At 60.8% G+C, this 18,541-nt stretch overlaps 1 protein-coding gene across 5 annotated transcripts; it reads left to right on the top strand.

The window, feature by feature from the left end:
• Positions 1-831: 831 nt before the first annotated feature.
• LOC117199299 (uncharacterized) lies at positions 832-12,579 on the top strand. Of its 5 annotated transcripts, none has more exons than XM_049710420.1 (5): positions 832-9,485; positions 9,663-10,754; positions 11,339-11,440; positions 11,804-12,039; positions 12,138-12,576. In XM_049710420.1, exon 1 carries the CDS (start codon positions 7,057-7,059, stop codon positions 8,008-8,010), a length of 954 nt encoding a protein of 317 aa, XP_049566377.1. In that variant the 5' UTR covers positions 832-7,056; the 3' UTR covers positions 8,011-9,485; positions 9,663-10,754; positions 11,339-11,440; positions 11,804-12,039; positions 12,138-12,576. The 5 variants fall into 5 exon arrangements, 4 of the variants coding, with proteins under 4 accessions (XP_049566377.1, XP_049566375.1, XP_049566376.1 ...); XM_049710418.1 differs by having other exon boundaries at positions 11,339-11,430; positions 11,783-12,039; XR_007477606.1 differs by having other exon boundaries at positions 838-6,545; positions 7,541-9,485; positions 9,663-11,430; positions 11,783-12,039; positions 12,138-12,578.
• The last annotated feature ends 5,962 nt before the right edge of the window (positions 12,580-18,541 follow it).

An 18,541-nucleotide genomic window follows, 5' to 3' on the forward strand; every position in this document is an offset into this window, starting at 1 on the left:
CAGCCCTTCCATCCCCTGGACTCCGGATCCAGCCCACCCAGAGGGGACACGCCACTTCCACGTGTGGACAGGTTTCTGGGGCTGGCTCCTTCCCAAAGTGTCCCCCACTCCTGAGTCTTGGGGACACCAAACCCATCAAAGTGGGATCAATGGCTCCTAGAGGGAGCACAGTCCCAGGGCAGGATGGAAGTTGGTCCCCCTGGAATGAAATGGAAGTTTCTGGAGCAGAGGCCACCCAGGTGGGGAGAGGGGCTGGCCAGGGGTCAAGACTCTGCTTACCTTCCCCTGGGATCCTGGCCTCTCCCATGGGTCCTTTCTCCTTTCTTTCCAGATCCAACCCTTGGCGTGACTGCAGGTGCTGTCACTCGTACTTTCCCCTCCTGTCTCTTTTCTTCCTTGGTGACAATAGTGACAATAACCGCTACCCACCCCCCAGCACTGCTGGTCAGCAGACGCGTAAGTGCCGCTTGGGGCGGGGCCGGGTGGTGGGGCTCGCCCTTTCCTTGAGAACCCTCCTCCACGTGGAAGCCATGAACAGCACCCCAGAGATCTGGGAGGGTCCCCAGTACCCACGACAAAGCCGCCGTTTCTTTGGAATCTCAAGTTTTGACTTAAGATTCATTCTCACGTTGCATCCTCCTCCACGCCAGCGGGGGCTTTACGCTGAATGCTCCCGGGCGGCTCTGCTCACCCTTCCCCGAGCCTTGGGGTCTGAGCCTCGTCCATCAGATGCTGGTGACAGCTCCCAGCACTGTCCAGGTGACCAGATGACAGTATAGTCGCCCAGCCAGCAGGCAGGAAGCCAGACTCAGAGCCTGGGCTTGACCTGCGAAGCTCAGGGTGGGGACCCAGCCGCAGGAACAAAGGCCTGTTTACTGGGGCGGGAGGATGCCCGCTGCAGGCTTGCCAGGCTCCGTGGGCTCCACCCAGAGAATCACAATGGGCAGCCTGTGAACCGGCCATCCGATCCTTCCAGGCCGCCGTGCCTGGCGCCATGGATGAGGTGAGCAGAGAAGAGAAGTCGTGGTGGGGAGCCTCTATGTCCTTGGCGGGACGAGATGCACGTGCACAAGTTCAACCGGGACCGTGTGGGCAGAGGGCCAGGGCCGAGTGTGGGAGGCGGCCTAGTGGCCCCCAGGGCTGTCTGCACCCTAATCCCGGAACCTGTGACTATGTTACCTTCTACAGCATGGGGGAACTCAGGTTCCTAGTGTCCTACCCCCGAAGCAGGAGGATGACCCTAGATTCTCGGGGCAGGCCTGGGGCACTCGCAGGGGTCCCTTAAATGGGGAAGGGGAGAATCAATGTCAGAGAGATGCAACGTGAGAGATACTTGGTGCCCGTCGCTGGCTGTGAGTAGAGGAGGGGCCACAAGCCCAAGAGAGCAGGGCCCCAGAAGCTGGAAAGACCTGGAGGTGGATTCTCCCCCGGAGCCTCCAGAGGGAAGCAGCCCTGCCCACGCTTTGCCCTCAGCCCAGTGAGACCCGAGGAGGACGTCTGACCCCGGAGACTGTAAGAGAATAAATGTGTATCGGGAGCCACAGGTTTGTGGCTATGTGTTACGGCGACAGGACTCTTGCTCTGAGTGATGAGCAGCGTGGAAATCTCGGTTCTGTCCTCCATGGCGTGGGACCAGGAGGCAGGTACAGCCTGGGGTCCCCTGCTCAGAACCTGAGCATCACACAGCCTCTGTTAAGGGCTGGGACGGTTAAGGGAGAAGACACCCCAGGGCCCTCGGTGTAGCAACCACACAGCATAGGAGGCAGCCCGGAGTCACGGCCAGCCCCTCCCTCCCCGGGACATGTGCCCAGAATGCTGGCTGGTCCGCTCTTGGGGGTTAGGGCTCCTCGCTAGGGCAAGGGGGAGGGCTGCGGGGAGCGGGTTGCGGGCGTGGGGGAAGAGGGGCCGACAGACTGGAAAAGGGGGCCGTGTCCCTTCCCAGATGACCAGAGCCATGGGCGTCAGCTCAAACAGGGGCTTCCTGCTCTTGCAGCCCAAATGGGTTACAGGTGAGTGAAGGTGTTGATCCTTGCTGGCCCCGGGCTGCACCTGGGGCCCGGGCTGGATGGACATCACCCCGCACCCAGCCCCGTTCCCCGCCAGCAAGGAGCCCCAGGGGCACCCAGCCTCTCCTGGTCCCCTGCAAAGATGAGCATCTTCTGCCAGGCCAGGATGTGGGAGAGTTTGGGAAGCAGGTGCAGGGCACTGGGCGGGGCTCACCGTGGATGGCCAGAGTGATGTAGGGCCGAGTGGCCTGGCAGGGAGGGTCAGGGTCATTCCACAAGCCCGGCCTCCTCCAACCCTCCTCCAAGTGCAAAGGTCAGGGCGGCCACTGGGCAAAGGCCTGGTCACCGGATGCCCTGGCCACCGTGGGCACGGGCCCCAGCTCCCGGGCGGGAGGGGTCCTGAGGCGACGAGGACGGAACAGGATGTGGGGATCCCCGACCAGCAAGGGAGGCAGGAAGAGGTGGGGCGGTGTCCCTGCGGCCGCCGGGCTGTGGGGATCCTGCCAGACCTCAGCACCCCCTGATGTAGAGGGGCCCTGACTGTCCCGTCGAGCAGGCCTGCTAGTCGCTCCCTGGCGGCGGGGGGGGTGGGTGGGGTGGGATTTGAATCACGAGGGTCTGACACCCAGATGTGCTGAACTGGAGCCCTGCACTCTGCGGACCCACCCGACCTACACACGGGCCCCTTTGCTCTGTTCTCTCAGGGGAACCCACCCCTCCAAGCTGGGGCTTCATATGGAGTTGTCCCTGGAGAGGGTGTCCTAGTGGGGACAGAACTGGAACGTTCCTGAGATGAGGCCTGCGATGCAGGCTTGAGGCTGACACAGAACTGCTAAGGGCGGGTGTGCCCAGGGTCTTAACCCGAGAGGACCCCCGGCCGGAGCCGGAGGATGGGACGGGGGGCCGAGGAAGCCCGCTTTGATGTCCGCTGACCGGAGCAGGGCCTGGCCGGGGGCCCTGGCCTGGGGCTCATTGCGGAGAGAAGGCACCTTGGAAACCACTCAGGCCCATGGCCCCGCGTGTCCTGATCCACAGGCAGAGGCGCTTCTGTCCCATGGAAGCCCCGAGCTGGGCGGCACAGAGTGTGCTCGGGGTGACCCAGGGGCTGCCAGGCTTTGCCGCGTGGAAAGCCAGTGCCCCAGACCACGGCCCCTGCTCACCAGCCACCAGCAATGTGAGGGGAGCGCTCAGGGTCCAGGCTCCCCGTCCACTCTGAGGGCCCGGGTGCCGTCGCCCATCTCTGGGCCAGTGTTCCACGTCCCCCCACCCCAAGGAGTGCCTGGGGGCTCCTGCGGCCGGGGCACACTTCCTAGGCACCCAGAGGCCTGAGGTGAGCACGTGCCCACACGTCCCCTTACGCTGAGCCCCAGGGACAACGCTGCCGGCGCTGGCAGTGGCACCAGGGAACCCCCTGCCCCACACGGACTAAGGGGCGGGAGAGAAAGAGGAGGCCCCAGATATCCTGGCCTCTCTCGGGTGGTGGGTGTCCCAGCCTGGGCTCCCCCCGCCCAGCCAGGTGGCCTCACTGTTCCCAGGGTGTGGGCCCCAACCCCAAGGCCCGCCCCACCCGCTGCGTGGTAGGGGGCCGGGAGCTTAGCGCGCGTGCAGCTATCTGTGGCCAGACGCCCTTCCCATCGCTCTCGGCCTGGTCCCTCCGCCCTCTCAGGAGGCCTCCGTCATGAGTCACGTCCACACTGGGGCCGGGCAGAAGCAGCCTCGGACTTCAGAGGCCACGCCCTCCAGGAGTGGGGCGCTGCCCCAGCTGGTGGCCTGGAGCAGGTGAGGGGAGGAGGGCGTCTGCCCTGCCCCGGTCCCCGTAGCTCACAGCAGTCCAGGCCGCTGCTCTCCCAGGTCTCGCTCAGCCAGTTCTGCAGGCCTGGGCCGGTCATGGCGACAGCATATCACCAGCTGAGGATTCTTTGGCATCGCGTCCTGTGGCTCTGTCCTGAGTGGCTCAGAGGTCAGGTGCCATGCTCAGAAACGGCCAGCCCCAGCCCCTGCTGGCCAGGAGGAGCCAGGACTGCCGCTGGCCCTTAGCAAGCTGGACTGTCCTGAGGGGGACCCACCCAGAGATCCCAGGGCCAGCGAGGGGGCAGCAGGGCTGGGGGGCTGGGGAGCTGGCAGGCAGAGAGGAGGTCTCCAGGGGTCTGAGCCACTTGATGGGGCCAGGACAGAACCCCACAGTCACACCGAGCCCTGGGGGGTCGCAGTAGCAGTAGCCCCTGCTCTCATCCTGGCCCTGCCTCAACCCGTCTTGGCCTGTGCCGGCCTGCATCCTCTGGCCTCAGTTTCTTGATCTGAGACACCAGTTTGGACTAATTAGATGAGCTCATAGTTAAGGCAGGGGACAGTTCTTCTGCTAACCTGGCGTAGGGGCTGAACGGTGGCCCTGAAAGAGACGTCTGCCCAGACCCGAGAATGTGGGCTTTCGTGGAATGCGGCCCTTGCAGATGTGATCAAGGTTAAGGGCAGAGATGAGGGCATCCTGGATCAGGGCGACCCTAAGTCCAGTGACGGAAAAGAGACACAGACACGCAGGGAGGGGCCGCAGGAGGACAGAGGCAGAGATGGGCTGATGCGTCTACAGGCCGAGGGGCACCGAGGCGTGCTGGCTGCCAGCAGGAGCTGGCCAGACCCTCCCTCACGTCCTCAGGAGGAATAGCTGCCCCCCGCACCTTGACTTGGATTTCTGGCCTCCAGAGCTGTGAGAGAAGGGATTTCTGTGGTCTAACCCGCCCGGTTTGCGGCGACTTGTTACAGCAGCTCCAGGAAACGGTTACAGCCGGGACACTCAGGGCAAGGGACACTCCAGTGACTCACCTCAGAGCCATCAGGAGCGGAAGGCGGGACGAGAAGGCCCTCCCACGTGGTCACAAGGTGCAAGGCGGGGAGGGAGCAGACAGTGGCGGAGGTGTCTGCTGGCACGGAGGGCTTTTCTGCAGCACGGCTGACAGCGACTCCGGTCTTTCTGCCCCCTCCCGCCTGTCCTCACAGGGCACATTACCCACTTCCTGGGGTGACCGGCCCAAACTGGACCCCCAGTGGGCAGCCGCCCAACTGGGGGTGTCAGTGGTGGAGCCAGGGAAGCACGGGCGGTGAGACCCCAGGTCGGTGCGCCCGGAGCAGAGTCTGAGTGTTCCGATGGGGTATGGGGTCCCCTCACTGCATCCCTACTGGGCCTGGATGGTCACTTGGCAGAGGTGGGGGTGGGGTAGGACCCCCGAGAACCCCTCCAGCTGGATCCTTGGATTCTCCGAGGAGAGGGGAGTGTCGCCAGCCCTCCTGTGAACCAGGGCAAGGTGGGCCCGAGTGAAGGGCAAGCGTCAGGTCCCCCATGCGCTCTGCGGTGGCACGGCACGCGGGCTCTGACCTCCGGGCACTGCTGTGCCGCTGGGAGACACCACCCACCCCAGGGCTGAGGACACAGCGTGGCTGGGAGCAAGTGATGGCATCGGGGTGCCCCAGCAGGCCGGCTGCTTGGAGGAGGGCCACTCCGAGCAGGTAAACTGAGGCCCCACGGACACACAGGTTCGTCGCCAGGCACAGAGGGAGGTGGGATTCAGGCCGTGGAAGGTGGTCCCTGCCTGGAGTTGGGATACCCTGTTGTCAGGGGCACCCTGGAGGGTGCTGGGCTGGTGACAGGAGGACACCTCACTCGTTTCAGCTGAGACCAGGTTGAGGGGAGTTGGGGGGACACCCGCAAGGGCCCTTGCAAGGATCAAGTGTTGAGTCTCCGAGGTGACAGGTGCTCGTTCCTGCCTCAGAGAGGGAGGGGTCAGAGACAAAGGGAGGGCTGAGACGGCCACACGTGGGAGCTGCGGGCCGTACCGCTGACCCCGACGGGTTCTCTGCTCCCAGCAAAGTGCTGGCTGACACCTGGCCTCCGGGTCTCTTAAAGCGATTGTTTTTCCGCCACATTGTGGCGGCTGTGTTTTCATCAGGGTCCTCTGGGGATGCTTCCATCTCAGTGAAATTGCAGGTCTGCCGTAGCGCCCCAGCCCCTGCCAAGTCTCTCAGTCAGCTGGAGTCCTCGGTGGCCGCAGGATGGCAAGCCACTTCTCCTGGGAGCGCTCCCGAGCCCACTGGGGGCAGAGAGTCCAGCTCCGCTCCCTCCCCTCGGGGCCTGACCCCGGGATGCTTGCATCACGGGAACTGCTTTTAGCAGCCCCTTCGCCTGAGCCATCCAGCGCACGCGGGGGGCCCAGAGTGTGGGCTCAGCAGGCAGCCCGTCTCTCTGGGCTTGCAGGGGAGCCGTGATGTCACCATGATTCCACGCGGCTGCCAAGCGCCCAGCGTGACGGCCCCTCCTGGCCAGCTCGGCACTGACGCAAATCAAAAGCTTCTAGCTCTCTGAGCAGCTGCCACCCTGTCCTCCGCCGGCAGCCCTGTGGTCCACGGCAGGGAGGGCAGGCAGCGGCGGGCTCCAGCGTGGGACCTGGCATTTGAGGTCATCAGCTGCTCTTTAAAGCGCAGGCAGCGTGGCACGGGGGGCTCCTTGGAGGTCAAGGAGAGCCAGCCACTCGCACAGCTCCTGGTGAGGTCAGCCGCCCTGCCCCTCCATCCAGCGGTGCCTGGGGCCCTTCAGCTCTGGTCATGGCTGCTGGCCCAAAGTGGCACTAGGGGCATGGGAGGACGTTAGGCCAGGTGGACCCACCCCGGGGACGGATGGGGGCAGGGGACAGGGCGGCCCCTGCGTGGCGTCAAGCAGGGTGGGGTGGAGCTCCGTCTTCCTCTGGGTCTCCTTTCACCGTGGGTGTAAATAGTGGCCTTCCGGAGCTGCTACTGCGAGGTCTCCCTGAGCCTCCGAGGGGCTGCTGGAGTCTCACCTTTCAGCACATCCTCGCCACAGCGACCCGCAGACGACACACCTCCGGGGCTCCTTGGAGGGACGTGGGGAGCCAGGCATGGCGACCAGGTGGATCCAGAGCGACCTTCCTGGCGTCTCCGGCTGAGAGCCGTCCTGGGGGCCTGCCTGCCCTGAAGAAGGCCACCTCAGCCTGCCTGCCGGAGCGCCCTGTCCTTCCTTAAACACGCACACACAGGCTCATGCATGTACACGCACGTGCACGCACACACACACATGCAGCACGTGTGCACACAAACACACAGGAGTGCAAGCACCCGCGAACATGTGAACACATGTATGTGCCCCACACTCCCACAGTGTACGTGCACATGTAGACACGCATGCCACACACACACACACGCACGCACGCACGCACACACGCACGGGGGTCCAGCTGCTTTCCATTCCCAGATCAGCGCCTGCTGTCGCCGACAGGGCACCTTCCAGGATTTCGACCAATCCCTGCTCATGCGAGGACCCCCGCCCCTGTGCAAGCAGGACCCTGACCCTCTGCCCTCGGCCTCAGTGGACGCAGGAGGACAGGCTGCCCAGGGGCTGGGATGGCCGCCTGGGGGGCAGCATGAGGAAGCCACTTGGGGTCCAGGGGCGGGTCCAGGCAGGCAGGACAAGACAGGAGCTGAGGACGAGGACTCCAGGCCCTACCTCAAGGGCACCTTTGTCTCCACAGGAACTGGGCTGACCAGAAGCCAGCTCCGGCCACCTCCGCCTCAGCACAGGCAAACGACTACGTGGCCGGGCGGACGCGGCCGGGTCGCGTGTGGAGAAGGGCCCACCTGGGGGTCACCCTGGGTGAGGTGGGAGGCCGCAGCTGACCCCTTCCTGTGGGCAGCACGCGAAGGGTCGGGACCCCTCCCCGCAGAGCGCCTGCTGTGGCGAGGCTGGCCTGCGAGGCGTTGCCTGGAGACCCGAAGTGTCCGGTGCTCCGTTCCATCCGCATCAGCAGCGGGCCCGCCAGGGGGCCGTCCCCCCTCTTCTCATCACGGGGCTCTGTCCCGTCCTCGTCCCAAGGCAGAGGTGCTGCCGCTGCCCTGTGGGGACTCTCAGGACCCTGGGCCTGCGGCCGCTGCACAGCCTCCAGCCCTGACGCTGAGTCGGGTCCCCGGGACTCCGGGTCAGCACGAGGTCGAGGGCTGGTGAGTCCTCTGTTCTCTTGCTGCTGTGTCTGTTCTCCTTCCTCACCCCCACCAGAGCCCTGCTGCACTGTCCTGGATGTTTCCACCCACGATCCCAGGCAGCTCTGGGCCCTTTTGCGTGCAGATGGATGAGGTGCAGCAGGGGTTCGGAAGCAAAATGACCGTGGCAAGAAGCAGACAGACAGATGGACAGACAGACAAAAGGCTGGGTCTTGCAGGACACCCCAGGCTGCTGGCGAGGCTTCTCAGAGGGTGGCTTGGGGGCCCCTGAACTGGACCTCCTGCTCTGGGGTCGGGAGGTCTGCAGGTTTCTGGGCAGCCCTGCGTCCTCAGTCACCAGAGCAGAGCCTCACGGGGCCAGACCGGCCTGGCTCCTGGGCCCACCTGGAGGGGGGACCCTGGGGCTCCTCAGGAAGAGCTGCTCCCATCCCATGGCCTCCCTTCTGGCTCCCTCTTTCTGCTCGTGGACGGAGGCTGGTCTTTGTTTTGTTTTGTTCTAATAACCTAAACAATTGGCACAGAGGCTGCATCAGCTGATGGGCAGCCGGCCGATGGTCACGCTGTCCACGTGGCCAGGCTGGCGGCCGTCACGTGCAAACGGGGCGGGGACTGGGTGGGCGAGCCCAGCAGGGGCGCCCCAGGCTCAGCAAAGGCGTCCCAGAGCTAGAAGCACGCCCCTCCCCTCCCCTCCCCTCCCCACACCAATGGGAAATGGGGCAGGAGGGTTGAGCCGCCCCTACTCCCCAAGGCAAACAGAGACCTGGCCGCCAGCCGCGCCCCCGACAGAGGGCCCTGCACCCCCGACAGAGGGCCCTTTCTTCTGTGCTCCAGCTGAGCAAGGTCGACTGCGGCCAACAGTTTCTGCTTTCCTGCCCACTCCCTCTCGAGAGCTGCGGTGGCAGTGCCCCAAAGCCGGTATTCGCACACATTCCAACCTGCCCTTTGGTTTGTAAGATGTAAATATTTGCTCTTCCATTAAGAAAATAATCAGAAGTTATCCTTTAAGTGGAGTGTACACACCGGTGCCCTTCAAAAGGCAAATGCTGCTCTTCCTAAAGGTGGAAGGAGGAGCCGGGCTGGGCGGCTCTGGGGGTGTAGGCCTGCCTCTCTGTGCTGCACCCACCTGCCTGAATGCTCTAGCAGCTCAGGCAGCATGCAGGGGAGACCGCATGGGGCACGAGGCAGCCCTGGCATCTCACAGCCCAGCCCACCTCTGGGGCTGGGCAGGATGCAGGCGGGCTTCTGTCTGGGGGTGAGCCTTTCCGGCCCCAAGTCTGCGCAGGGCCTGGCTGGAGAGCAGTTGGCAATGAGAGAGAGAGTGGGAAGCTGTGCTCTGGGCGGAAGGTCTGTATCTGGGTCTCAACTCTGCCTCGTCCTTGGCACACGAAGTGGGCCGCCGGCTGACCCTCGCCAGGCTCCCGTTCTCTTCGTGTAAAACGACGGGGTCCCAGCTGCTTTGTACCGCCGCTGCCCTCCCCGGTGAGTGAAGCTGGAGCTGGCGGTCCGGGCCGTGCTATGGGGAGCCCGCGGCGGGCGCTTTGCGGGTAGCACTTATAGCGGCCTCGCGGCAGCCGAGCTGGGAGTGTTTACACCATGGGCATTGGCAAGCGCAGCAAATCCGGGCTGTCTGAGAGCTGGTTACCCGTGTGCCCCTAGCTCTGGTCATCGAAGCCCCTCCCATCTCTCAACCCTGGGGTCAAAGCAAGGACTAGAAAGAGGATATGAAGTGTTCGCAGGAATACCCCGGAAAACAAACGAACAATGACATCAACGCCCAGGCCCGCTCTCTCCAGGCCCCGGCAGGCCCCTTCCCTGGAGACCAGGCTCTCCCGGAGGCCAGACTCCCATGGGCACGGCAGGCTGCCCACCCTCAGGGACACTTGCACAAGGACGTCGCATCTGCGGGCTCCGGGAAGTCCCGAGGGCGGCTCCCCCGACCTGCGTGGCTACGGCTGCCCTGGCGTCCTCACTGCCTTCTGTAAATACTTGTGGAGAAGCCTGTGGCCTCTTTGGATCTGGGTGTGCACACGTCTGAGGCCTGGCCCTGGCTCTCTTCCCCAGGGGCTCCTGCAGGACGTGCTGCCTGAGGGGACCCCGCCGAGGAAGCCCCGCGGGCGGGGTGGCGGTGCAGAGGGAAAGGTGCCGGGACCCCCGTGGTCTCATTCGGGCCCCTCGCATTGCCCTCTGACCCAGGCTCTGGGCTTGAATTACGAGAATCCCGTAAGGTAACGTACGTGGGGAGCTGCTGCCTGGTGGAGGCTCAGGCGGGACCAGCGTCCTCTTTGTCCTGACCACGTGCTCCTGCGCTCTCTGGATGTGCCCAGAGCTTCCTGGGTCTGGGTAGGGGAAGGGTTTGTTTCTTTTCTGGCAGCAGGAGCCCAAGATCAGGCAACAGCCCACCTGCGTGAGGGTGCGGGGCGGGGGAGAAGGTGGTCCCACAGGAAATGCCAAGTGGGCACCTGGGGCACTTCCTGAGTGTGATCACATGCCCACGAGTGGGTGGATCGTCCTTACCTTTTTCCTCCTAGAAAGCATGCCTCCACCTGGAGGCCCTCCAGGCTGGACTCTCCCTCTTTTAGGAAGCCGCTCTGTCCCGAGCCTATCTGGCTGGTCTTACTATCCTTCTCACTCCTCCTGGGTCCCCAGCCTCCAGGGGACCCTTCTCAAGGGCCTGTGGACATTCTGCCGCCCTGTCAGCCTGGAGGATGCTTCTCTACTTGTCCCGAAGACAGGGCAGCTTCCCGCCAGGTGCGTTCCACATTCTGGAAGGCTCCCAAGAGCAGACGTCCAGTGAAAGGCAAGCCTGCCTCTGCAGTCACACGGGTTTCCAGCCGGCACCCCCCTCCCCTGATGCGCAGTCCCCCATCCCTGCCTTGGAGCCGCGGCGGCTGGCAGACGGCGGGGTGGGCTGCCAGGGGCAGGGGTGAGCAGCCATTGCCCCGGGGCCCATGGGAGGCTGCCTGTCAAACAGCACAGGACACGTGATCCCCGAATCCCAACTCCCAAGGCAGAGAGGTCTGCAGGTGGCCCACGTGTGGCCACCGTCCACCTCTGGCACAGGCCATCTGTTGGAGGGTTCCTCCTGGCTCCCTCTGCGTGGAGTCCCCTGCGAGGGGTGTTGGGGACACTTGGTTCTGTTCTCAACGCTGTGACACCTGGACTCTGCAGTTTGGGCCAAGATAGAAAACGGGTGGAACGTTCCTGAGATGAAAGCCCTCATCCCACTGTCCAGTGGTTCCCAGACCACACTGAGTGGGTCAGAAAGCTGTCCGTCTCCTGGTCATAATACCCCTCACGGGCTGGCGATAGATTGTGCCCTCAATTTGTCTTAGGTGGGAAGTGGAGCCCATAGAACTCTCTGAGGCCTTACGGCAGACAAGCAGGGGGCAGCAAGACAAGGGCCTTGGGTGGTCTGAGCCCAGATGTTTTAGCAGGTACTGAAGGCCACGCCCAGACCCCCCCCCACCCCCCGCTCCACGTGCCTTGCGTCTGCCTAGAGATCTCCCACCGGAGAACCGGCCGCAGCCCCCAGCACAGGCTTTATGGCTGGGACCACAGGCCCGCCCCTCCCTCTAGGACCCACCTGCGGAGGCACGGACGGCCCCTCACCAACAAAAAACATGACCCAGTACCCCAGACTCCTCCTCATTGTCCCCAGAGCACGAGGGACGGGTCAGACTTCTGCCCCTACCGAGCTGCTCCCGTCCCCGTGGCCCAGCACTCCCAGGATGGGATGAGGCCGCTCTCTCTCCTTCAAGGGCAGAGGAAAAGCTCAGGTCTTCTCGGATTCCTCCTAGGGCGCCTGGTGCAGTCCACACGCGTGTTTTGCGGCTGACTCAGAGAGGGAAGGCAGTGGCGGGAAACACACACAGCGGTAGATTCCTTCCCAGTCGTCAGGCACCGGCCCCGGCTCCGACCCCGACCCCGTCCCCGCAAGGCTGGACGCCTGCTAGGCTGGTGACTGACGTGGCCCCAGGCAGGGAGGGGACATCAGAGCCAGAGAAGCCCAGGTCCAGAGGGAAGAGGCCTCAAGGTCAGCAGGGCCACGGGGACCCTCCGCTGGAGGCCGGAGGAGGGACAGGATGCAGTGTCTGCTTTTAAAAGTTATGGATTGATTTTCTTGTGTTTTAGAGAAATGCAGAGCATCAAAACCATGATTGCAGGGATTTTAGCCCTACGGCCAAGACTGAGTCAGCAGTGATGTCAGCCCTGAGCTGACTGAAAGAAAACTAGGAAATGAGAACACGTCTTGGACCTGCTGAGACCTTGCTGTGGACCATGAATGACGGAAGAGTGGGCAGCATGGAGCTGGCCGGGCTCTGCAGGCTGTTTCTGGAAAGGGCCAGGGAGTAAATAGTTTAGGTGCTGTGGCCACTCGGTCCCTGTTGCAACCGCTCGGCTCTGCCCTTGTATGTGAAAGCCGCCGTGGACGACAGGCAAATGAGTGGTCGTGGCCTCGTGCCAATAAAACTTTATTTGTGGGCCCTGAGATGTGAGTTTTGTATAATTTCCACATGTTGTAAAATCATCCCTTCTTCTTCTCCTTCTTCCCCCCCTTCCCTCCCCCACCTCCCTCCCCTCCTCCTTCCAGCCATTTAAGTGGGTTAAAACCATTCTCAGCCAGAGGACTGGATACAGACAGGCCAGCTTTGGGCCATAGCTGGCGACCCCGATGCTGTCTGATGCGCTCATTTGTGGATGCAGTGACAGACCCAGCAGTGGGCAGGGACTTGCTGAAGCACACAGGGCACGCGGGAGCAGAGCCTGGACTGGGGCAGCCCCACACTCACCCACTCCCTGCTTCTGCTTCCTGGGGCCCCTGGGGTGCCACACCCCCTGACCTCAGCAGCACCCCGCTCCTTCGGGGAGGGAACAGGCACAGCCCGACTCTGAGTGGTTCTGGAGGCTGCGGATCTCAGAGCCCAGCCTGCGGGGACCCCGGAGACTTGAATGACCCCCCCCGCCCCCTGCTGCCCCAACTCCACACCCACCTCCTGGCTAACGCGACTGGCCCAGGAGTGGACGCCAAGCAGCAGGGTCGGGCCTCCGTGGAGGTGGAGAGGAAGGGGCTCTCGTTCCTCTGGGGACTCTGAGCTGGACCACCATGCAGGCCTTGAACCCTGTCCCCAGACTCCTGAGAAGTCCCTTCTGCAGGGAGAGAGGCCCCACCTGGAGAGAACCGGGGGCGGGAGAGAGCAGAGAGGTGGGGAGACACCCAGGCCGCCGGAGGCCCCGAGGCCCGCCCTGCCCAGGACTCCCAATAAACTCTGTTTTTGCTTTAAGTTATTTTGAGTTGGGATTTTGTTTTTTGTTTTCTGAAGTTCCATATCTTGAGCTCGCCCTTGACACTTCCTGAAGGAGAAACACACAGAGGATGCTGGGCCCAGAGTTCGTGGTAGAGCAGCTGCGCGGCAGGGCCAGGAGTCAGCGCTGCAGGGAGGAATGTGAACTGACGGGGGGCCTCACACTCGGGAGAGAAGATGACACCCTGGGAAACCCCGCACCCTGAGTGGCCCCTCCTTACAGCTGCCCCAGGAGACCCTGGAACACGGCCTCGCAGGCGTGTCACCCTCGCCAGGAGCCCCTTCCCGGCCCATCTGCCCCCGACCCCTCCAGGGGGTGCAGTCGCTGCGCCCAGATGAGCCCTGGGAGCTGGCGGCTGCGCCGGAATATTCCAAAGGCCCAGGAGGCTGTCAGACTGTGACGTGTGATAAAATCCCCAAATGTTCCAGGACAGGAAACTGGTTTAACCTTAACGTTTCCCTGCCGATGGCTCCCGACCGTCTCACAGCACAGCCTGGCTGCGGTCCTGCGAGAGGCCATGCCCTGAGCCAACAAGGGCCTGAAACACCTTTTGGCACGCGGCAGTTGGCGGAGACATGAATAAAAGATCCATTGGACATTAAAGCATCCCTTCTCTAAGACAGCGCTTTATCTGCCTCTGAAGGGGCTGAGGGCCTGAGGGGGAAGCTGCCCAGAGTGAGGAGGTCAGCGGCCAGCTGTGGACACCGCAGCCGCCTCTGAGCATTGTGACAGCAGCCGGGGGGAGGGGGGGGTCGAGGGCCCCGCCCCCCAGCTGAGGCTTGGCCCCGCCCCCAGGACACCTGGTTCCTGGGGCTCCTGTGGGAAGGGCATGCTGAGCCGGCACCTCGCCGGGCCTGTCCTGTCCGGGGGCCCTGGGGGGGGCCTTGATGAAGGTGGACTTGTGTACAAAGGGAGAAGGGGTGAGAGGGGCCTCCCTGCCCTCTCTGGGGAGACCAAGGCAGGAGGGGAGCCCGGGCGCTACCCGCACAGAGGACAAATCCCAGAGGACCTCCACCTGCAGGCTGGAGAAGTAGAGGGCTGCTGGGGACTGTCCAGTGCAGACCCCGAAGCCCCGCTTCTTCCCACATCCCCGCCTGACTTGCACAATGTTCTGAAGAGGCCTCGGTGGGGAGAAAGCCACGGGCCTGCGGAGTGAGGGCCCAGCCTGCCTGGAGCCCTCCCGAGATGCCTCCGAACCAAGGGGGTCCTTTAGACCCTTGCTTCTTTCAGTGCTGCGTCAAACTTGTCCAGCGTGGCACCTTTTAGTACAGGTATAAGAATATGTGTGTAGACCCTGCGTAAGAGCATGAATCAAATTGATTAGCAGAAGTGTATTTTTCCACAATTTCCTTTTTTTTAAACAGTCCTAATCTTTTTTTAAAAATTTATTTATTTTATTTGTTTATTTCTGGCTGCGTTGGGTCTTTGTTGCTGCATGCGGGCTTTCTCTAGTTGCTGTGAGCGGGGGCTACTCTTCGTTGCGGTGTGCAGGCTTCTCATTGAAGTGGCTTCTCCTTATTGAGGACCATGGGCTCTAGGCGCATGGGCTTCAGTAGTTGTGGCTCGTGGGCTCACTAGTTGTGGCTTGCGGGCTCTAGAGCGCAGGCTCAGTAGTTGTGGCACACGGGCTGAGTTGCTCCGCGGCATGAGGGATCTTCCTGGACCAGGGTTCGAACCCTGGTCCCCTGCATTGGCAGGCGGATTCTTAACCACTGCACAACCTGGGAAGCTCTGCCATAATTTCTAAACAGCGTCCCACATATAATGACTGTGGTTTAAAACTCCTGAAAAAATGTTCAAGAAAGGTTTGAGTCCTCCGGCAACTTAACTGACCTCTTGAAGGCCACGGCTGAATTGAAGTAAGCTCTGGAAACAGGAGGTACCTGGGTCACCTCAGGATATAATCCCAGAGGGACTCTCTTCACCCCCAGACTTATTTCTCCCTTCCCCTCCCCCTCCTCCCCTCCCCTCCCCCTCCTCCCTTCCCCTCCCCCTCCTTCCCTCCCCTCCCCCTCCTTCCCTCCCCTCCCCCTCCTCCCTTCCCTCTCCTCTCCTCTCCTTTCTCTTTCACCAGCTTCCCCTCCCACTTCCTGCCACACACTCACCCTCCACTCCCTTTTCCAAACAGAGCCAGCAGCGCCAGGCCCCTCTTGCCTCCACACCATTACAGGTGGTCCTGCAGGTGAGCCCTCTGACCCCCCCCAGCGCTCATGCCCACCCCCCGTGCCAGGCTCTGGATCCCACTCAACCAGACTTGGGTCCGTAACCACGGATGCAGCTGCTCTGGAGTGACATCTGATAAAGGAGCTTGGACTCAGACGCCGGCTTTCCTGCCTGTGCCCCCCACCCCCGTCCCACCCCTCGGCTGAGGGAGGTCAGCCTCCTGGACAGACTCTCCTGCCCGAGGCTCTGGGTTCGCCTGGCCCCTGGGGGCGTTGAGCCCTGTGTCCTCTGTGCTAGCTCTGCGGGGCCAGCGATGTCATGTACAGAATAACTGACAATTAGCCACCAGCACAATCCCGCTGTGGGTTCCTGGCCCCCATTTAATGGCCGGCACCTCCTCTGCACAGTCCTTACACCCCCCTCCCTCCTGGGGCCTGTGAGACGGCAGCAGCGTGAACCCCAGTTGCAGGATTCCCCAGGACCGCTGAGCAGGTGAAGGGTGGGGGTCAAGGGGGATGGAGGGGACGCTCAGGGCTGTTGCTCAGAGGCCCATCATGTGGGCAGCTGCGTACACGGTTTAAAGCCCTTTATCCTCACTATAAAAATAATATATATTTATTCATAGAGAATTTGAAAATGAAGAAAACTATTAAAAAAAAAAAGAAGGAAAAGAAACCACCAGCAATCCACCACACAAAGAGAACACTCTCCACATTTCTGGAATGTTTCCTCCCAGCCTCGCCTGTTTCTGTGCATTTTAAGAACAGAGTTAAATATTTTATGTGGGTGTTCGAACTGTGTTTTCTTAGAGTTTGCATTTGTCTAGTCAGCATCCTTTTGTCACAGAGCCAATGGTTTTAACTACATGTTCTTATTTTCTGTATGCTTGAAAATACAGGGAAGCTCTCCCCTCCCTGACTGGGGAGAGACTGCCCTTCCTGGGGCCGCCAGCACTTAGCGACTCGAGGGCTCACTAGAGCTCCTTCACCTGCAAACTAACCAATCCCAGTCTATAGCCCCACACCTCCTTATCTAACCTCACACAAAGCCCATGTTGCCCCTGCCCCGAACCACTCCAGGGCCGGGTACCAGGCAACGAGAGACCCCTCTGTAGCTCAGAGCTTGCCAGGGTTATTTATACGGGCCAGTCCCAAGCTGTGTCCCCTGCCCCCCCTTGCACTTCCTGCAGAAAACCCGATCAAAGCTCTGGCCTTGGCCCTCCCCCTTGTTCCTGCTCTTGCCTCCTGGCCCAAACCCAGTGCCTCCCCACGGGGCCTGCATGGCGTATGTGCCCCGTCTTCGGGAAATATAGGTAATAAAAAAAAATCTTCTTTCAATAGCATTGGCCTCTCCTTGTTGTAACTCACTCATACTGCTGTAAAATAAATCCCAGGTATGTTTTTCATACTGTGTGTGTGTGTGTGTGTGTGTCTCACTTTTGTCACCTAAGATGGTAACATGGATATTTTCCAATGTCATTAATGCTCTTTTTAAATGTAATTGTAATGAGTGTATAATATCTTCTCCTACGGATATACCAGAATCTCTCCCTCTTTTGCTGTATCTGGTTTGCTTCTATTATTATTATTTTTTATTACCCTGAGATGAACATTTTTGTGAATCGATATTATCCCATGTTTTGGGATCTTTCCTCATGTTAGACAGTCAGAAACAGAAGCCCTGGATCAAAGCGACGTTGCAGGTGGGGTACACACGTTGCATCCTCCAAAGTCTGTCTGCTTTTATGCTCTAATCAGAGCCAGCACTGAGGGTTATCAACTATGTGAAATGTTACCAATTTGACGGGGAAAATGTCGTGTTGTGGTTTGAATTTCTTTGGCTGCCGGTGAGGTTAGACGGTCCTCCCTGTATTTTGTGGTCACTGATATTTGCTTTCTTGAGAATTCCCTAGTCCTGTTCTTGGCCTATCTTCCAAATTGGGGTCGTTGAGACTTTTTTTTTTACTTTGCATATTAAGAGGATTCTCATGGGTTGAATTGTGTCTCCCTCGATTCATATGTTGAAGCCCAAACCCCCAGTAACACAGAATGTGACCTTATTAGGGAATAGGGTCCCTGCAGGTATAATTAGTTAAGATGAGGTCATATTGGAGCAGGTCGGCCCCTAATCCAAAGTGACTGATGTCCTTATAAAAGGGGGAAATTTGGACACAGACACGTGCATAGGGAGACGCTGTGTGAAGATGAGAGCAGATCAGGTGATGTTTCTACAAGCCAAGGAACCCCAAGACTGTGTGCAAACCCCCAGAATCTAGGCGAGAGCCCAAGATAGATTTTCCTTCAGAGCCCTAGGAGGAGCCAACCCTGCCCACACCTTGATTTTGGACTTCCAGCCTCCATAGCCAAGATAATATATTTTTTCTTTTTTTTAAAAAAATTAATCTATTTAATTTATTATTTTTGGCTGCGTTATGTCTTCGTTGCTGCACAAGGGCTTTCTCTAGTTGCAGCGAGCGGGGGCTGTTCTTCGTTGCGGTGCGCGGGCTTCTCATTGCAGTGGCTTCTCTTGTTGTGGAGCATGAGCTCTGGGCGCACGGGCTTCAGTAGTTGCAGCATGAGGGCTCAGTAGTTGTGGCTCACGGGCTCCAGAGCGCAGGCTCAGTAGTTGTGGCGAATGGGCTTAGTTGCTCCGCGGCATGTGGGATCTTCCTGGACCAGGGTTCGAACCCGTGTCCCCTGCATTGGCAGGTGGATTCTTAACCACTGCGCCACCAGGGAAGCCCTGATAATACATTTCTATTGTTAAGGCTTTCTCCTTGTGTACAGCAGCCCCAGCAAATGAACACACAGATTAAACCCACATCTGCAATACTTACCAATGTGGTCTCCAGTTTTCCCATGTGGAGGATGAAAGGCACCTCTGGTCACCTCTCCCCAGGGACCCTGGTGAGGTTCCTAGGGGCTGGCCCTGCATGTCTCATGTCACAAAGGATGCTGAGCTGCCTGCACCCCTTTCCTCCTGGAAGGAGCTGAGATGACGTGACACAAACAGCTCTGACCCAAGCCCTCCTCCCATGGCGGCTGCTGCATTTGTCACCCTGGCGACTG

Source organism: Orcinus orca, chromosome 5 (genome assembly GCF_937001465.1).
Source record: "Orcinus orca chromosome 5, mOrcOrc1.1, whole genome shotgun sequence".
NCBI lineage: Eukaryota > Metazoa > Chordata > Mammalia > Artiodactyla > Delphinidae > Orcinus > Orcinus orca.

Coding starts and splice junctions, on each gene's coding strand:
- LOC117199299 (XM_049710419.1), top strand. CDS start 7,057: ATGTACACGCACGTGCACGCACACACACACATGCAGCACGTGTGCACA.